Source organism: Bombus terrestris, chromosome 12 (assembly GCF_910591885.1).
Source record: "Bombus terrestris chromosome 12, iyBomTerr1.2, whole genome shotgun sequence".
NCBI classification, from domain to species: Eukaryota; Metazoa; Arthropoda; class Insecta; order Hymenoptera; family Apidae; genus Bombus; species Bombus terrestris.
Genome location: NC_063280.1, coordinates 8,668,212 through 8,685,237, shown reverse-complemented (window position 1 = coordinate 8,685,237; position 17,026 = coordinate 8,668,212). Strand labels below are relative to the sequence as shown.

Genomic DNA, 17,026 nt, shown 5'->3' with positions numbered 1-17,026 from the left:
TTTATATAATGATGAAATACATATGTAGTGTGCATAAAATTGTATCTTATGCTGTCTTCTCTCATTGGTATATTCTCTCAATGCTATAAAGTCGACCAATAGAAAAGTTTGTCAAAGTGCAGGATGAATTGGTAGTTCAGCAAGCATTTAGGAGTGTGAATCATACTTTGCTCTTAAAAGTCGGATTTCTGATGCAATATTCGTTAACAAGACGTGAATGCACTGTATAAGTAGTACCATAGGATTGAGACCCGCGTGATGAAGGTGCTGATCTGTATTTAAAGGCCAAGGAAATTAATAAGTTTCATCGAGGACACCAAAGTATTTAGAGCAATTTTCAAAATGACTGAGGAAGATTCGGTATGTAATCATATAAAAGAGATATCTTTAGGATGAGTTTGTATCGTATTGGAAAAGCATGGGAGCATGATCATCTTGACATACTTTCTGATTTTTTGAAAATATACTAAAACCTATGAATAAAAAACTGAAATTTGTCCCCATATATATGAATATTTTGTAACGAAACTTGTATAAAATAAAGATAATGCTACTTTATAGATTCCAACCTCAAAACCATGTGGATAGTATCCGAAAGAATGTACATCTATCATCAGTGTAATATCTCTTGACACATATTCCATTAGCCTGGTTGCTATAACATATTCGATGTTTATAATGCAATATACTGCAATATTTTATGATCATTAATACTCCTAAATTATTGTAATATAATATTTAATCTATAAAATATTTCGAAGCACGGTTAATGCGATATGTTTAAACAACTTTATCAAATTTTTATATGAAAATATATTTTTGTTTGAAATAATAATCATTTTGTTGTGTTAATAAAACTACAGTGTTCTATAAATATCGTATATAAATAAAATTTCACATAATATTTAAAGATTTATTGAAGAATTAAAAAAATTTTTAGGTATTTGATCCTACTTTGAAAAAAAAGAAGAAGAAGAAGAAAACTACTTTTGATCTTGATGCTGCATTTAATGAAGGTGGTAGTACTGGCGATGCAATGGAAGCTACTGGTGACAAAGAAAATCAGGAGCCTGAACCTCCTATGCCAGCTGAGGATGATGAAGCATTGGATTTAGAAAATTTTGGAAGAAAAAAAAAGAAGAAGAAAAAAGCATTTAATTTAGATGAACTTGATGCAGCTCTGCCTGATACAAAGAAAGAAGTGGATAACTTTATATATAATTATTATATGCATTAACAGTATATTATATTTACTTATTCATATGTTTATATATTTACTTACTTTTAAAAGGATGTTGTTGAGCAACAAACAGAGGAAGTTGTTGTGGATGATACCTTTGACTTAGATATGGACTTCTCAAAAACTAAAAAGAAGAAAAAGAAAAAAAAAGATCTTGATGAGTTAGTAGCTGAAGAAGAACGTAAGGACATTGAAGATAAAGAAAATGGTAAATATTACATATTGCAAGAGTATTATAGTTTGGGGTAACTAGTTGTTTATGTTACTCATTATTTGTTAACATGCTGCACTGAATCTGAGCGAAGTGCAGAGTATGGTAAGGGATATGTTTGCTGTTTTCTATATATATATATATATATATATATATATATATGTATATATATATATCACATATAACAGTCACAAGTACATATATCATTTACACTTTCATAAATCTCGTTTTAATGCAAAACATAAAAAATGATTTCTTTTATAAAAGTTGATTAATAATCAACTTGAAAAAATTTGTATTGAATATTGATAATTAGAAATTTAATGTATATTAAATATTGAATAAGGATATTTCGATATACATTGCAAATAACAGGAAACAAAGTGCCCAAGGAATCGTGCCTGCAACTTGTTTTCTCTTAAACTAATATTTTGGTAGTTTCATTCAGTTATGATAACATTATTTCTGTAAATTATAGTATGATAGAGAGTCAATTATATTTATTAAAATAATGTTTTCTCTTCCTTTAAAAGCTGAATGTATCTGCTGCTGTATAATTGATCAGTAGTTCATATTTTTTACATGCGCATGTCTAATTTTGTTAATACTAGATCAAATAAGCAAACATATATATATATATAAATGTAAATAAATTTCACTTAGAAACCATAGGCAGAAAAAAGAATAGTACAATCAATGAAATTAGACATAGATTTATTTATTAAATTTTTCATTGTCTTCATCAATTTTCAATCAAATATTAAATGTGTACTATATTTACTAATAGAAGAGACCAGTTGGGTTGGTTCAGATAGAGATTATACATATGATGAACTGCTGGTAAGAGTATTTAATATTATGAGAGAAAAGAACCCTGATATGGTTGCTGGTAAAAAGCAGAAGTTCGTCATGCGTCCTCCTCAAGTAGTACGCATAGGCACCAAAAAGACATCTTTTGCTAATTTTACAGAGGTCAGTTGCATTGTGATACTTGTTTATTCTATTTATCAAACTGAAAATCCTTTCATTATTACTTATCTTTTGACTTTTTAATTCTAGATATGTAAAACACTTCATAGGCAACCAAAACACTTACTGGACTTTTTACTTGCTGAACTAGGAACTAGTGGTTCTGTTGATGGAAACAGTCAACTTATCATTAAAGGCCGTTTCCAACAGAAACAAATAGAGAATGTTCTTAGGAGATACATTAAAGAATATGTTACCTGCCACACCTGTCGCTCTCCGGACACCATTCTTCAAAAAGATACTCGACTATTTTTCTTACAGTGTGAAACTTGTGGCTCAAGATGTTCAGTAGCTAGCATAAAATCTGGTTTCCAAGTAATTATTTTTAATCTCAATATTACTAATTTTCTTGATATTAACTCTCTTAATAACTATCTTAACGACCAATTATTCATTTTAGGCCGTCACAGGAAAGCGTGCTGCTATTCGAGCAAAAACTGCCTAAAAAATTTGTCATATGTCATGTTTATCAATTTTGTAGCATAATTTTGAAATTATCAGAGATTTCTTGTGTCAGAACACAGTTTTTACTATATCTATTATCTGAACACTCATTTTTTACTTATAAAAACTGAGGACTGTCAGGATAAAAAAGAATAATTGTAAAATTTACAGCACAACACTTTTTATCAATTCGCAACAGACAAAAAGAAATTATACAAAGTACTGTTTCTGAACAAATTTTTTCAAGTTCCCCAACTATTTTTAATATTTTTATCTTACTTTTGATTTTAAAATCTTTAATATATTGTTTCCTCCTGGAATGCATATATAAAATTATATAATTTGATAGAATTTTATTTTTTTTTACGCATTTCATTCTTTTCGTAATGATCGATGCGTATTAAACACTTTCGAAAAGGCATATAATTGAATTGAACACACTATTTAAATAGCAAGAATAAAACAGTCACACGATAATACGTAATGCATTATCCATTTGTCTACCATTGTGACATCAACATCCTGTATAAAGAAAGATTAGGTATAAAATGGTATAGATTACCAGTTGTTAACAATAGATTTAAGCTGGTAACAATTTGTTATATCATTTTCTGTATACAAGAAAATTGTAACATTAAATTCAAGTACATTATTACGCATGGCCAAAAGTATTATTCCCGATATCTTTTCATGAGAAGTGTTGCAATAAAATGCAGTGACTTTTTTAAAGCGCAATGGCTATCTTTCTTAGCTAATTTATTCAATTGTATTTACTAGGTAATAAATCTATCTTAAGAAACTTCATTACTTCTCTTATATTTCATTAATAACACTGTAAAGATATTTATATTTATTAAGTTTAATTCTAGTATACTATCGTGACTTATGGGTTGTTAGAAGTCATTTATATGCAAGTCACAAATATTTTTTATTTGAATTAATCTGATGTCAAACTTGTTTATTAGAAGCATTGGTTATAAAACGATGTGCAATTTTAATGATTACAAATGTATATTATAACGATTAACTTTAATATATATATTAAATTTGAATAATTTAGTGCTATTTATGTATATTAAATAATACAATAAAATTATGATTTTGTGATTAAAAATAAACATTGAGTTTAGTGGATGTAAAGCACTAAAATCGTATTCGTGTAAATGATTAAAAATGTATTATTTTGTTGCATCAGAACTGTTTTTTAATTCAATTATTTTCTTCTTAACATAAATACCAGTGTCTATAAGGCTTTGGAATATAGAAATTGGCATGTTCGGCATTGGGAAATCTCTGAAAGGGACCCATGCTCGTGAACCATCTTCATATTCTTTTAAATAAACTGGTTGTGAAAATACTAATCCCTTTGGAATACCAAATGAGCCTAAAAAAACGTAAATTGTTTCGAATTTCCCTGTTTTATTTTTTGCAATTCTTGCTATTTTTATATTACCATCAGATTCAATTCCTAATGATATAATTTCATCCCCAATGCTTTTTTTATTACTGTACCATAACTTTAAAAGATCACAAATTGCTCTACATTTTGGAAAATCTTCTGATGTGCCCATTTGATATCGAAGAAGGGCCTAAAAAAATTCCTGTTGTTTCATATTATTTAAAACAGTGCAACAAGTTATGTACCTTGCGTTTCAAATAGTTTTTATACGGATTTTTATCATGTATCTTGTAAAAAAACCACCTCAGTTCGGAATGTTGAGTTCCAAGTGGTAGTATCATATTCTCATTCGAATTTAGAGCTCTTTTATTTGGATAATAAACATCATATTTTTGAATCATATGGTGAACATCTACAAAGTGATTGATTCCTATAATTAAATGTAATTTTTTAATATATATGCAAAAAGATATAAGCGAAAATATCATGGTACTCTGCTTTAATATATAAACTAACCCAAGAAGCCCCAAACAGGTGGACAACCAAAATTTTGTAGATTAAGACCAAATGAATTTACAAATGTGTATATAAGTTCCAAACCATAATGAGCACTAGCAACCACAATGTTTGTGCTTGATAATTTTGTAACAAGTTCCATCATAATATTGGCGTAAAAACATGGAAGATTCATTGAACAAAAAATTACCTTCATATATGAAGGCGCATGTTCATTTATATGTGTACATAAATTTGCTATAACTTTATAATTACGTTGTAGCCAATTATCTGTACCTTCATATTCTTCTCTGAAAAATGCGTATGTAAATACTAATAGACATAATAGCAATGAATAAGAACAATATTAATAAATTTACCGTGTTAAACTGTCAAGGTAAATTAATATATCACAGTCTTTTAATCCATCAGGGATATTTTCCACAATATGTACTGTATTTATGCCAGCACCTATTGTTCCTGCATCTCTAAAAATTTTCCTAAGTTTAAAGAAACATCCTGGTTCATCATACAAGTTAATAACAATTCCATGAGTCATCCAGAGCTCTTTTGTCATTAGTAACTGAGGAACAAGATCGGGGCACATTGATCTTCCTGCTCCTATTATCATTATTTGACGGTATTTTTTTTGTACTTGTAAAGGTTTGCTTCTTTGTCTCTTTATATTACAAGCCTTTATTAAACGAATTTAACTTAGAAAAATGAACTCCTAATATAATATAGAAATTTTTGCTATAAAACGTTTTCATACAAATAATAAGTCTGTTTGTAATGCATCAAGTTCTTCTTTGCTTAAATATAAACTGATGTCATAATAATTATGCAACAATTCCCAAAATTGGGAACTACCTCCAATATAAGTTACATGAGATCGACTAAGTCCAATTTCTCTCCATATTAGAGGAGATTTAGTGTGAGTCCATCCATGAAGATCACACGTTTCTTTCAACCAACACTAGAAAATAAGTTTCAGAAGGAAGTATATTTATGAATAAAATAATATTAACTTACATCCCATCTTGCAGAACTTTTACTAATACTTCTGTAATGAAAATTCGGTAATATCGTAGACAAACTTTCAGCGACGAAACATATATGATTAAAAGTACAATCTTCTAAAATACCGGCTATTACAGTCAAACATCTATCTGTTGTCATTTTGTACATCAACAATTGAAAAGCGTTTAATTGCTATTTTTGTGAAAATTTTTATAAAAATCCATCAATAAAATAATAATATATTATTCTTACAACAAAATAATTTATTTATGCATAAAAAAGTATCATGTATCAAAGGCACATTTTATTATATTACTTATTCTTAATCTTCTTTTTAACTTATATGTTGAATCATCTATTTAAAATCAACTTCATAATGTACTTATATAGTTTAACATAATATAATATTCTTAGATTATTTTATTCAAAAATTCCGTAATAAGAAACTTAAAGCCACTGTTAAGTTAGATAACAAATTCCATTTGAGTAATTAAATTTTGTCATCATCATCATCGGATATTTCTGGTAAATCAGGATTTTTATATTGTATCCATTCTTCATCAAATATTTCAGGTGATTTACATAATTCTGGTATTTCAATCTCAATTTGTTCCAGATCTAAATAAAAATTTGGAAAACATATATATATATATAATATATGAAAGATATATAGTTAATGTTTAATACCTGATTCAAATCCTTCATCTTCATAAGGTACTGTTTCATGTTCCTTCTTTATATGAAATTCTTTAAATTCATTTTCTATGGTTTTAGTATAAATGTCATCTGTAAAAATATATTTCTATAATTCAATTATTGTTTAAAGTTAATTACTTTTTATGAATTATAATTTAATCAAGTAACTAAATATAATACCAAATTCAAGTTGCATATCATAATATGGTGCTAGACTTTCTGGCTCTGGGTATGATTTGTGAATATTACTTTTTATTGGTAATGGTTTCTTAAAAATACTTTCACCATATGATTCTGATAATTTTATATTTTTTGTATTAGATACTTTTTTTGGAGATACATCCTTCATTCTGTTGTAAGATACAGTTGGTTTCTATAAAAAATTAGAAAGATATTATATATCCTATTTACACAAGTTTGCAATGAGTTGTACCTTTAATAAAATATTTCTCTTGAGTGATATTACTTGGTAGCTGTCGTCTAACTGTGTTAGTTTAGGCTTTAATAATTCTTGTTGTTTACTGGGAGTACTACTGTGTACAGTAGTAGAAACATTTAAGTCAGACTTAGATCTAATTGACAGTCCTTTTGGTTTTGATCGGCTAACATTTTTTAGAGGAGTATCATTTGTACCAAGAGAAGTTTTTGATCTTGCCAAAGGCTTCATAGCTGGATCTATAATAGTTCTATTATTAATATATTTAAAGAATTAAAGCAGTTAGCATAAACCATTAATTTAAAATAATATTTATATAAAACAAAGAAAATGTTAATATTAACCCCACGTATTTTTGTTTTTACCTTTGTGAAGTTCCGATACTTCACCGAACAAATTAAATATGTTTGCCATTTATAAAAATTTATATGAAAAATAAACCCAAAATGATTAGAAAGATATTCTGAATCTAAAGGAAATAATTTAATGTTTCTAACTCCGCTTTTGAAAAATCTGTTCTCACTTCTTTTTCATAAGCTTTCCGTTTAATTTAAATAACAGTCTCTAAGCGAAACTAGGGAAAGTTGGTCACACTGAATTCTTAAATTACTAAAAGTTTTTTTAGGTATAAAACAAAATTGGTAGAATAAAAAAAAAAAATACGAAAATACTATTTTATTACTACGAGAATATATCTATATTGCATTCATCCATTATAATTATTTATGATAAAGTAAAATTAAAACATTTTTATTGTCTTTAGCCTATAAGGATCAATGAAGTTTACACAAGAACGTATTTATTCATAATATAATTTATTAAAAGAGACAAAGAATAGTCTGTAGCAAATATTTCATTAGGATAAATTACATTGATGATATATATAATATATATTTTTACATGTATAATGATTTATCTGTCTTAAGGCCTCTAAAATATATAGACAACCAAAAGCTACCAACTGTTTACAGCGGAATGCTTTGATTAATGAATTAATACAATAAATTGATCACATGTATGTACAATTATTTACTATATATAGGTATCAATGAAAGAATTTAATCTTTTCATAGAACCCAAACTAAAAAATGCTATGCAAAGCTATAGAACAGATTGAAGTCATACTCAAGATGTAACATTTTGTTGGATATCTACGAAACAAAAATACATTAAATGCAATATATTCTTTCATTGATACATATACAATTAAGTAAAATGTTTATAAATGCTAGATTTTTTTCATAAATAATTCCTTTGAGTTGTAGCAAAAAAAAAAGGATATTATTTAGTGGAAATTTGAGTTTAGTTTCATGTCAATATCATTATGATGTCTACATGTTTTTACAATAAAACAGTCTGTTGATCTCGCTTGTATACCGGTAAGATGTAAACAGGTTCTTTTCATATTAACATTAACAGCAACATTGTTTTAACTTCACATGCTTTTGGTTTTCTTAAGCCATTCTAATACTCTGAATTATTTGGAATACAGCTGAAAATTAGAAAATTTAACTTATATATAGATTTGAACATTCTTTTTTATGTATTTTATGTTTACTGAAAATTTATATTTAAATTATGTTAAACTTACCAGAACCACATACAACAAAGAGGAAGAGTGCTAATAGACAAGGTCCAACTGGAGATCCTTCATCTTGTGGTTTCTACAAGTACAATAATTATTACATACCATTGTAACTTCAGTTATTACCAGATACAGCTTGTAATTTGATATAATCAGTTAAATAAATAGATTTATAATAAAATGAAATTTATATAGTGTTTTACAGCTCATATTTACTTCATAAAAGATGTATAAATTAGTTAAATAATTGATTTCAAATTTGTAGCATAGATTCATGTCACATATGGTACAATTATCAATCTATTAATTTGTTACTTTTTACTACTGTCACAAAATTTTAAATCAAAAACATTTTTCGAAGATCTAACTATGCTAGCCGAAACATGTATAACATAAAATTAAAAATATGAAACAATAATATTATCATAAATGTTATTGCATATGCAATCAATTTGGTAACCTTATTATAGTTTATAACCTCAAAGTTGGAAACGAAAATAATTGTTTATTTTTACACAATTAACATATTTTAATCATCTTACTTTATAGATAACTATTAAAATAAATTTTATCAAACAATAGAACACAGCATACCGATGACTTTGGAACATTTCCACGAAGTGTGATGTTTTTTGTAGCTCTTTCGTTTGCGATACGCATTCTTTGTTTTGGTGCCATTTTTGCTGCTTTTTATTTATTGGAAGTGTTAAGTTTATAACTTGAAATAAAATGGAAAACAATTTAAACAGTATTTCAGTCACTGTACATCTACAATAATATGTAAAGTTCTTGTAGTAATAAATAGTTGTGTATACTGCACTCCGAACTGCTGCGTCGACGAGTACGCTTTGACACGTGAATACTTCTGAATGTACGACAGAGCTCTTAGTGCCACACTGGCACCATCAGAATCAATTCAATAATTATACTTTTTGTAATCCTGATCTTTTTTGAATCCTTTAATTATACATACAGATTGCCATATTATATCATTACTTATTTAATCAGTGATTACAAATAACATATTCATCGTGATATAATATTTTACAGGAAATACTTTTGAGCAACGTAGTATTTTTTTCAAATACGAATATCACGGTCTTATCCTATTCAATTCAAATTCAAATAAGCGACTTTTTTCCGTGCGATATGACTGTGATCATATGTCATTTTTTGAGTTCTCAGTTAAGAACAATAAAGACATATGATCCGCGCTATATCGCGTGGAAAAAGGTCACCCATCTGCATTGGGTTTTATACACACGTCTGGGTATGGTCATATAAGCAGATCTGGACACTCCTATACCGAAAGCATTGACAAAACTGTTTGTTTTATTGAGTCGACAAAAATCAAGATGGTGGATAAGAAAAGGTCTTGTTCTGCGCATGCATAACGCGACATATCAGTGAATGTATAATGATGTATACGCTGTGAGCCCCTCTATCGGAGTTGTCCGATCGCACGATCGTATGCAATATACTGCTCGTGCCCAACTGCGATCATGACGAATATAATAGTATTCTACTAATTAAACATCACTATTCCCATTATTCCTTAAAAACTACTTTCAGAGCTCAGCATTATATTTGTTCTTTTTTATTTCATTTGTCCTATTTCTTATATTCTATCATTCAATTGCTTTTATACAAACTACTGACCTTAAAATTTCAATATCTTTGTCGATTTTCTACCTATTTCACGTAAGGTTAAAGCTTTTATATAAACATAAGTTCTTCCTTAGGTCGTAGGCCACAGGTCGGAATTTATCCAATTAACAAGGTAAAATTCCAGCTGGCGAGATAACACTATAATATAGGTAGATAAAGATCAATGGTGTATAAATAAAAATAGATTATATTTTTGTTGTACGTAGAAATTTTATATTTCTTAGAACTGCTACGTTTAATAACAAACTGTATGTTCATTCAAATATTCTCATTGATATTTGTCGCTCGATGCATCGCATTAGGATAAACACATTCACTGCCATTCCTAAATTCCACAATGCTCACAATTTATTTTTTTTCTCAGCAACGCTTAAACGTGTTCCTAGATATTTAACCGCGTGAAGAGGATCACAAGTAAAAAACCGGTTATAGACTCACAATACTTTACATTTTATCAATGCATTCACATTTCAGAAACCATTCATTTAAAATAAAGACTATTCATATCAAAGAAAACATGTGATACATAACCAACAGTAAAAAAATTTCGTATTATCCACATTCTTTCTTTAATCCTACTGTCTAGCTTACCTATAAATTAACGTTACTCGAATTATTGGTAATCAAGTGTTATTGTATATAACTAAAATCTCAATTCAGAGTCACACAACTGGGGTACTGTTTCTAATTATGCTAACTAAAGTATATCCCTTGCATTCTGGATAGATCGTATCGAAAATTTATACTGTACAATTTATACCTAATAACATATGTCTTCTTTCTTTCATTTATTTCAGTTTCGACTTATTCCATTTTCGCAATCATAATTATTAGCATTCGTTGGTGTTTTGGAATGTTAATATTTTTGATCAAGAATTCAGATATTTGTATTTGTTGATATATATTCTGAAAGAGGCAATGAGATTTCTTAAACATTTTTCAAATTTATACAACTTTCTTTCTATAAACCCCCCGAAAAAAGAATAATCAACAAGTTTCTAGTAAATCCAACAAACAAATAAAAAATTGAGCAACGTTATAAAGTTATCTGTTTTAAGAGTACAAAAGTAATTCTCAAATATTACATAATTATCGGATCTTGCATTTTGTGTAATACCGAATTGTGACTCATGAGATGAATATTATATATGACTGTTTGAATAATTGGCGAACTATTTGTTTCACAGATGTGTAATGTACTGTACTATAGGACCCATCTTCACAACTAAATTACAACAAATAAATTAATCATTTTTTTTTTAAATGAAAATATTATTATGATATTACATCAATAGACGTAAAATGATAAAATATTCACTGAATATTTTGAAGAAACATAATGATGTACCAAATATTTCTTTTTAAATATTTACGCTACACTTCATTGACATTAGTATGTTATTGATGCCGGTTTAATAGTCTCTCCGACATGTTATATTTGCGCGTCATAACGAATAATGTAAATAACTTAAACTACCAAAAAGAGTCCTACTTTATAAAGACCGGCAGGTTTCACTCTGTATGTTCTCAATTTAATCCATCTTAGACGTTACACTAGCATTGTGCTTTAGTCTATTTTAACTGTAGAGTAGATCTTTCGTACAAATGCATTAGTACCAACGTAACCAACTGTTCCACACATTATACCCAGGGCAAGACTGAACAATGCCATGTAACCAAAGTAAAAGGCTGTTTGGAAGAGACCGTACATTCTGGAAAAAAGAAAATTTGAAATGTAATTTTATTTTTTAATCAATGTAATCAAACATTATAAACTTACTTAGTTTTAAAGAAGAAGTAATAAAAGGAATATATGTAGACGTAACCAGCGGTTGAGGCGGCCGATAAGAAACTTGTCCACTGCCTATAAAACAAGATAGTATATATAAATGAAGAAATAATCATTGCTAAACAATATACGTAATAAACAGTAAGACAATTCTTACCATCGATAATCTTCGGCGTTTAACAAGAAGTATGTACATACGATAGTAACACAAACAGTTACTATCATTAGAATAACGAATACTAGTAACATAAATCCATAAACATAATAAATTTTATATGCCCAGAATGAGGTAAAAATAAAATACCTAAAAAAGGATAAAACAATTGTAATATAATAATTTTACAGTATGTAAATGATGAAGCTTACATTTCAATGAATATCGATCCAAAGGGCAAGATACCACCAAGCATTATGATAACGAGTGGTTCCATAAACCATTTCTTTTCAGGAATAGGTCGAGGTACCGCGTTAACCCTGCATGGTGCGTCCGGTGTCCCAGCTAAGTTACGGCCTAATATGGTTCCGACTAATGTCAATGGTAATATAACAAATATACAAATACATGTTACTGCTACCTGTAAATAAAATATTCTTGTTAGTACATACAAGATACGTATATATATATATATACAAATGAATGTGTACTATGTAAATAATACTTTCCATAGAACCAAATGGTATAGCACGGCTAGCGTGATAATACATTGCAATGAAGTTAATGAAGAATGCAGTGCCACAGACAATAAGAGGTAACATAAAGGCACTGAGAATCATTTGTTTGATCCAAATACGTCCTCCCATACGTGCATATAAACCTCCTCCCGCATAACCATTTATAGGTGATGTTGCAGCATACACAAATATTGCTATTGATAACATCGATCCTCTTTCTGTATACGGCTCTCCGAGGATAGCAAAAATAATAACACTAAGTACAACCACAGTAACCTACGGTAAAAAGTCAAATTTAAAGTAAAAGAGTCTATTAGTACACGTTTCTTAAAAATGTACTATCCTAAAAATATTTATTATTAAATTTGTAAATTTTGTATTATTAAAGTAATTACTTGATAGCCTGCACCTATTAGAGCTGAAAAAAGCATTGCATGACTAGCTGGTCTAAATACATCTCCATGAACTTGTTTCCATCCATATTCATCTCCTAAATCTCGCTCCATATCATCCATTTCTTCATCCCTACTATATCTAGCATAATCTTTCCTTAACGTACGCATTAAAATCATTGAAACAAGCCCAACAAGAAATATTACCATCATAAAACTATTAAAAATACTGAACCAATGAATCTAGAAAAGATAAAGAACAATGATCAGTTTAGTAGTAATGTATAATTTTTAAAGCAATAGTAGTATAGTAATGCTTGCTTAAATTCCAATTTGTTCAATGAATAATCGTGTAACAGATAAAAATTTTATTCTGAAAATATTCTCTTGTTCCATGACAAGGAACAAGAATTGACCTAATGAGAGAAAGCAAGAAAGACAATACCTCTCACTTACTCTTGCTATATCTATTTAGTGTCTTTGTCAATATGTTTACGTTAAATTGAGCTCAAATTTATGCAAACATTGCCAGAATACTTACTCTGTGTTGGAAAAAATTAGGATCAAGATATTTATCAAATCTGTCTTCAAATTTAACATTACTCTTCTTCCAGTTAACTTCATAACTGAAAGAGATAGCTGCATCTTGCACCAGTTTTACTTTATTTTCGCTTGTCAAATTTACATCAACTATTTGCTTTCCATTATATCCTATATCAAACTTCTTATGTGTCCAAATGTAATAAGATACAACTCCATTATTTTCTTCTGGTTCTCCCACAACACCTAAATATTTTACAATAATCAATTGATATAATAGTAACACATTTTAGTATTGGAAAAAGGAAAACATTACCCCATATTGGTAGATCATCCATATACATCTTATACCAATATTGATTCTTCACTGCATATATGAAAGCTTTTTCACTTTCTTCTGTTAATTTTATTTGACAATAGTCCATTTTGGCGATATCAGCTATGAGATAACCAAGTATATACGTATGTATTATATATATTACCCACATAAATACCTATATAATAATATTTATCAATAACTAATAAAACTAAAATACCCTTAAATTCAATTTCCAGGCCACTAAATTTGAGTTCGATGCCTTGCAGTGCCTCAGAAAAGGTCTCATGATAATGATTAATGACATCTTTTGTACCCATACAAAAAGGTAATGAATAATATGAATAAGTTTCTTGACGGTTGTGATATGGTCCAACTGTACTCATCCATAGTACAACCTCATCATTATCTTCGTACTGGAAAGAAAATACATCTGGTAATACACATTCCTCTTATATGTAATAAAATACAATTAACATGTCTATACATCATAGTAGAACGAATCAATTTCTAACAAGCAATAAAAAAACCACCTATTAAACTACACCACTTGTAGAAAAGATAAAGAACAAAGGTAGTTTATCACAAAAAGTAATGTAAATAAGAATATATGAATGGACAATATATTTTCCACGTCAAAGCTTTATGGTAAGATAAGGAAAGAACGAATTGTAATAAAAGAATATAAAATGTGGACATTGTAAAGTCAACAAGGACACGAATGTAATGTATTTGCCACTTTGACATTTTGAAAATATGTCAATTCTGAATACTTACGATGTGAGTGTGCTCGTCAGGACGGGCAAAGGGGAGTAGGCTAAGCGCCAGAAAGTGGAATAACAATCGAGCCCGACACATGTTCACCGTGACGGGAAGGCGCACTAGGCGCCTTATGTTAATACAGACAGAAATTCAAAGATATTTGACGATGAAAACACTCCATAGATTTACAGAAAAAAAGTTACGTAGCAGAAACACCGGACGGACAGGCACCAATGGACACGTATTAAATTACGATGATGACACTCGGAGCGGCCGCTAATACGCGCTAGCTATTAAGAATGTTAGTTCACTATCATAGTAGATGGCGCTTTTACTAAGGTTCAAGTTGCAATAAGCTACTATTCATCATAAAGGCTGTTCCAATGAACTCAAAGTATGAATTCAAAGATCCAAAAGAAACACATTGAAATTAAACTGTATTTGCAAATAATATTATGCACATATTTTAAGATTGAATTAATTTACTAAACAGTCGTATATTCACAATTATATATGGAAAAATTAGAAATTATTGTGACACAACTAACTTAAACAAAATCAAAGATATACATTTATTTTTTTATACATTTTTTCTTATAATTACAATTAATAAAAATCAAAATATTGTTATTACTATTCTTCGGGCCAAGGTTTTCCTATGCCTTGAGACGCACCCATTCTTGATGGATCTTGACTTGGATAATGTATTGGAGTTGTTCCAGGTGGAAAAATAGGTGTTGCAGTGGCAGCTGCCATTTGAGGTGGGAACATAAATTGGGGAGCAACTGGTGGAGGTGGAATCATCATTGGTGGCATCATGCCAGGAGTAGTTTGTAGATTGAAAAAATTATTTCCCATGCTTTCTGGTGGAGGTGGTAGAGCACCTGGTAAACCTGGCACAGGCTCCAAGATTTCTCTAGTTGCTTCTGCTGCGGATACAGTTTGCCTTCCTTGTGAACGTCCCCACTTAATTGTTAATCTTCGCCCTCCTAATATTAGTTTGTTAAATGTTCTTTCTGCTGCTGCTTCTGCAGCACTTCTCTGTGTGTACTGAATGAAAGCACACTGTTGACGAGGAACCATAGTAACGGAGCGTATTTCACCGTATTGATAAAAATGATCGCGTAATTGTTTTTCTGTTAAAACATCGCCTAAGTTGCCAACATAGAGAGTTGTAATGGATTTATCCTCTGGTGGATCTAACTTAGGCATAGCTGCAGCTCGGCGCATTAATTTATCAGCAACAGGATCGTTAACTCCGTAATAACGATCTTTGATATTTTGATCAGCTAATGGATCATCAGGATCAGTAGGTTTCTCATGACGATATGGACACTCTTCTCCTCTTTTACACTCTCCTTTAACCCAAAAAGAACAAATATGTGGCCTGTTTCTTTTGTAATAAGGACTAGTCCTTGCCAGCTTCATCAACAAATCACTAGCAGCTGCAGATTTACCAACAGCACCTGCTGGTGATGTGGGATCTATTTTTCCAATTTCGCTGTCTATATTTTGTACATAATATTCCTTGTTTACATCTGATCTGGGCAAGTCATCTTTGATCTTGAGTGCTGCATCGCGTACTTGAATTGGTAAACCATATTCTAAATCAAGTAAACATGTCTGACACACATTTTTCAAGCGACTACAAGTCTGACAAACTTCTGTCTTTTTGAACCGCATTCTTGCACCAGGACACCACCTAAATACTGTAAATGGACGCATGCATATTTTGCATTCTTTTCCGTACCTTTCTTTTGTCTACAAATATAATTTAAAAAAAATATTATGTTAGACACAAATAAATATTTCTTATAAAAATCGAAATTCAAATTTTGACGTAATTAACTTACCATACGAATGTACGGATTGTCACCTAAACAAGTTTGACATAATATTGGGAATTCCTATAAGGAAAGAAATAAACAAATGTTTAAATGTATCAAATTCACAATTATGTTATAATCCAGATTTTACTTACGGCATCTTCCCAATTTTGCCTATTATACATATTCGTTGTCTTTGAAGTAGCCATTTTACTGCTTGTTTAATTTATAAAACCCTTGATGAATGTTACGACGACACTAATGTTTATAATTCAATGGCGATTGGCGACAGACAGCAGACAAAGAATGCTCTACGTCCGCCGCCTACCTCATTGAACACGATCTTATCCTGCCAATAAAATTATGTTAGTTTTCACGAAACCTTTGTTAGCAAACTTAATTTTGGCCAGCCAATCAAGTCAAGAGAAAGAAGTACTTAAAACAACTATGAACCAATAAAGGACATTCTTTATATTTTTTATATTTTATGAAATTAAAAGATTTTT

At 29.5% G+C, this 17,026-nt stretch overlaps 6 protein-coding genes across 10 annotated transcripts; 1 reads left to right on the top strand and 5 right to left on the bottom strand.

Moving 5' to 3' along the window:
• Nucleotides 1-70: 70 nt before the first annotated feature.
• On the top strand, nt 71-3,728 carry LOC100642770 (eukaryotic translation initiation factor 2 subunit 2). 3 transcript variants are annotated; one of them, XM_048411045.1, is made up of 7 exons: nt 71-360; nt 941-1,201; nt 1,292-1,448; nt 1,524-1,556; nt 2,239-2,423; nt 2,511-2,795; nt 2,881-3,728. In XM_048411045.1, exons 1-7 carry the CDS (start codon nt 343-345, stop codon nt 2,923-2,925), a joined length of 984 nt encoding a protein of 327 aa, XP_048267002.1. In that variant the 5' UTR covers nt 71-342; the 3' UTR covers nt 2,926-3,728. The 3 variants fall into 3 exon arrangements, with proteins under 3 accessions (XP_048267002.1, XP_048267003.1, XP_003399777.3); XM_048411046.1 differs by having other exon boundaries at nt 74-360; nt 1,551-1,556; XM_003399729.4 differs by lacking the exon at nt 1,524-1,556 and having other exon boundaries at nt 83-360.
• A 350-nt stretch (nt 3,729-4,078) lies between these two features.
• On the bottom strand, nt 4,079-6,006 carry LOC105666369 (putative malate dehydrogenase 1B). Its single transcript, XM_020865787.2, has 7 exons — nt 5,851-6,006; nt 5,591-5,794; nt 5,199-5,512; nt 4,840-5,129; nt 4,569-4,753; nt 4,378-4,513; nt 4,079-4,308 (listed from the first exon to the last, which is right to left on the bottom strand). Exons 1-7 carry the CDS (start codon nt 6,004-6,006, stop codon nt 4,103-4,105), a joined length of 1,491 nt encoding a protein of 496 aa, XP_020721446.1. The 3' UTR covers nt 4,079-4,102.
• A 74-nt stretch (nt 6,007-6,080) lies between these two features.
• LOC100642896 lies at nt 6,081-7,544 on the bottom strand. 2 transcript variants are annotated; one of them, XM_012314961.3, is made up of 5 exons: nt 7,336-7,544; nt 7,001-7,209; nt 6,715-6,907; nt 6,526-6,624; nt 6,081-6,456 (listed from the first exon to the last, which is right to left on the bottom strand). In XM_012314961.3, the coding sequence occupies exons 1-5, from the start codon at nt 7,382-7,384 to the stop codon at nt 6,329-6,331; spliced, it is 678 nt and encodes a 225-aa protein (XP_012170351.1). In that variant the 5' UTR covers nt 7,385-7,544; the 3' UTR covers nt 6,081-6,328. The 2 variants fall into 2 exon arrangements, with proteins under 2 accessions (XP_012170351.1, XP_012170350.1); XM_012314960.3 differs by having other exon boundaries at nt 6,968-7,209; nt 7,336-7,543.
• A 222-nt stretch (nt 7,545-7,766) lies between these two features.
• LOC100644073 (stress-associated endoplasmic reticulum protein 2) lies at nt 7,767-9,435 on the bottom strand. The gene is made up of 3 exons (XM_003399740.4): nt 9,150-9,435; nt 8,562-8,634; nt 7,767-8,462 (listed from the first exon to the last, which is right to left on the bottom strand). The coding sequence occupies exons 1-3, from the start codon at nt 9,231-9,233 to the stop codon at nt 8,425-8,427; spliced, it is 195 nt and encodes a 64-aa protein (XP_003399788.1). The 5' UTR covers nt 9,234-9,435; the 3' UTR covers nt 7,767-8,424.
• Nucleotides 9,436-10,413: 978 nt separating this feature from the next.
• Nucleotides 10,414-15,012, bottom strand: LOC100643132 (transmembrane 9 superfamily member 3). Its single transcript, XM_012314962.3, has 10 exons — nt 14,710-15,012; nt 14,153-14,348; nt 13,933-14,055; nt 13,618-13,862; nt 13,080-13,319; nt 12,676-12,960; nt 12,379-12,587; nt 12,170-12,316; nt 12,004-12,087; nt 10,414-11,935 (listed from the first exon to the last, which is right to left on the bottom strand). The coding sequence occupies exons 1-10, from the start codon at nt 14,788-14,790 to the stop codon at nt 11,791-11,793; spliced, it is 1,755 nt and encodes a 584-aa protein (XP_012170352.1). The 5' UTR covers nt 14,791-15,012; the 3' UTR covers nt 10,414-11,790.
• A 230-nt stretch (nt 15,013-15,242) lies between these two features.
• Nucleotides 15,243-16,884, bottom strand: LOC100643706 (pre-mRNA-splicing factor RBM22). Of its 2 annotated transcripts, none has more exons than XM_003399737.4 (3): nt 16,676-16,884; nt 16,548-16,601; nt 15,243-16,455 (listed from the first exon to the last, which is right to left on the bottom strand). In XM_003399737.4, the coding sequence occupies exons 1-3, from the start codon at nt 16,727-16,729 to the stop codon at nt 15,328-15,330; spliced, it is 1,236 nt and encodes a 411-aa protein (XP_003399785.1). In that variant the 5' UTR covers nt 16,730-16,884; the 3' UTR covers nt 15,243-15,327. The 2 variants fall into 2 exon arrangements, with proteins under 2 accessions (XP_003399785.1, XP_048267001.1); XM_048411044.1 differs by having other exon boundaries at nt 15,243-16,403.
• Between the last annotated feature and the right edge of the window lie 142 nt (nt 16,885-17,026).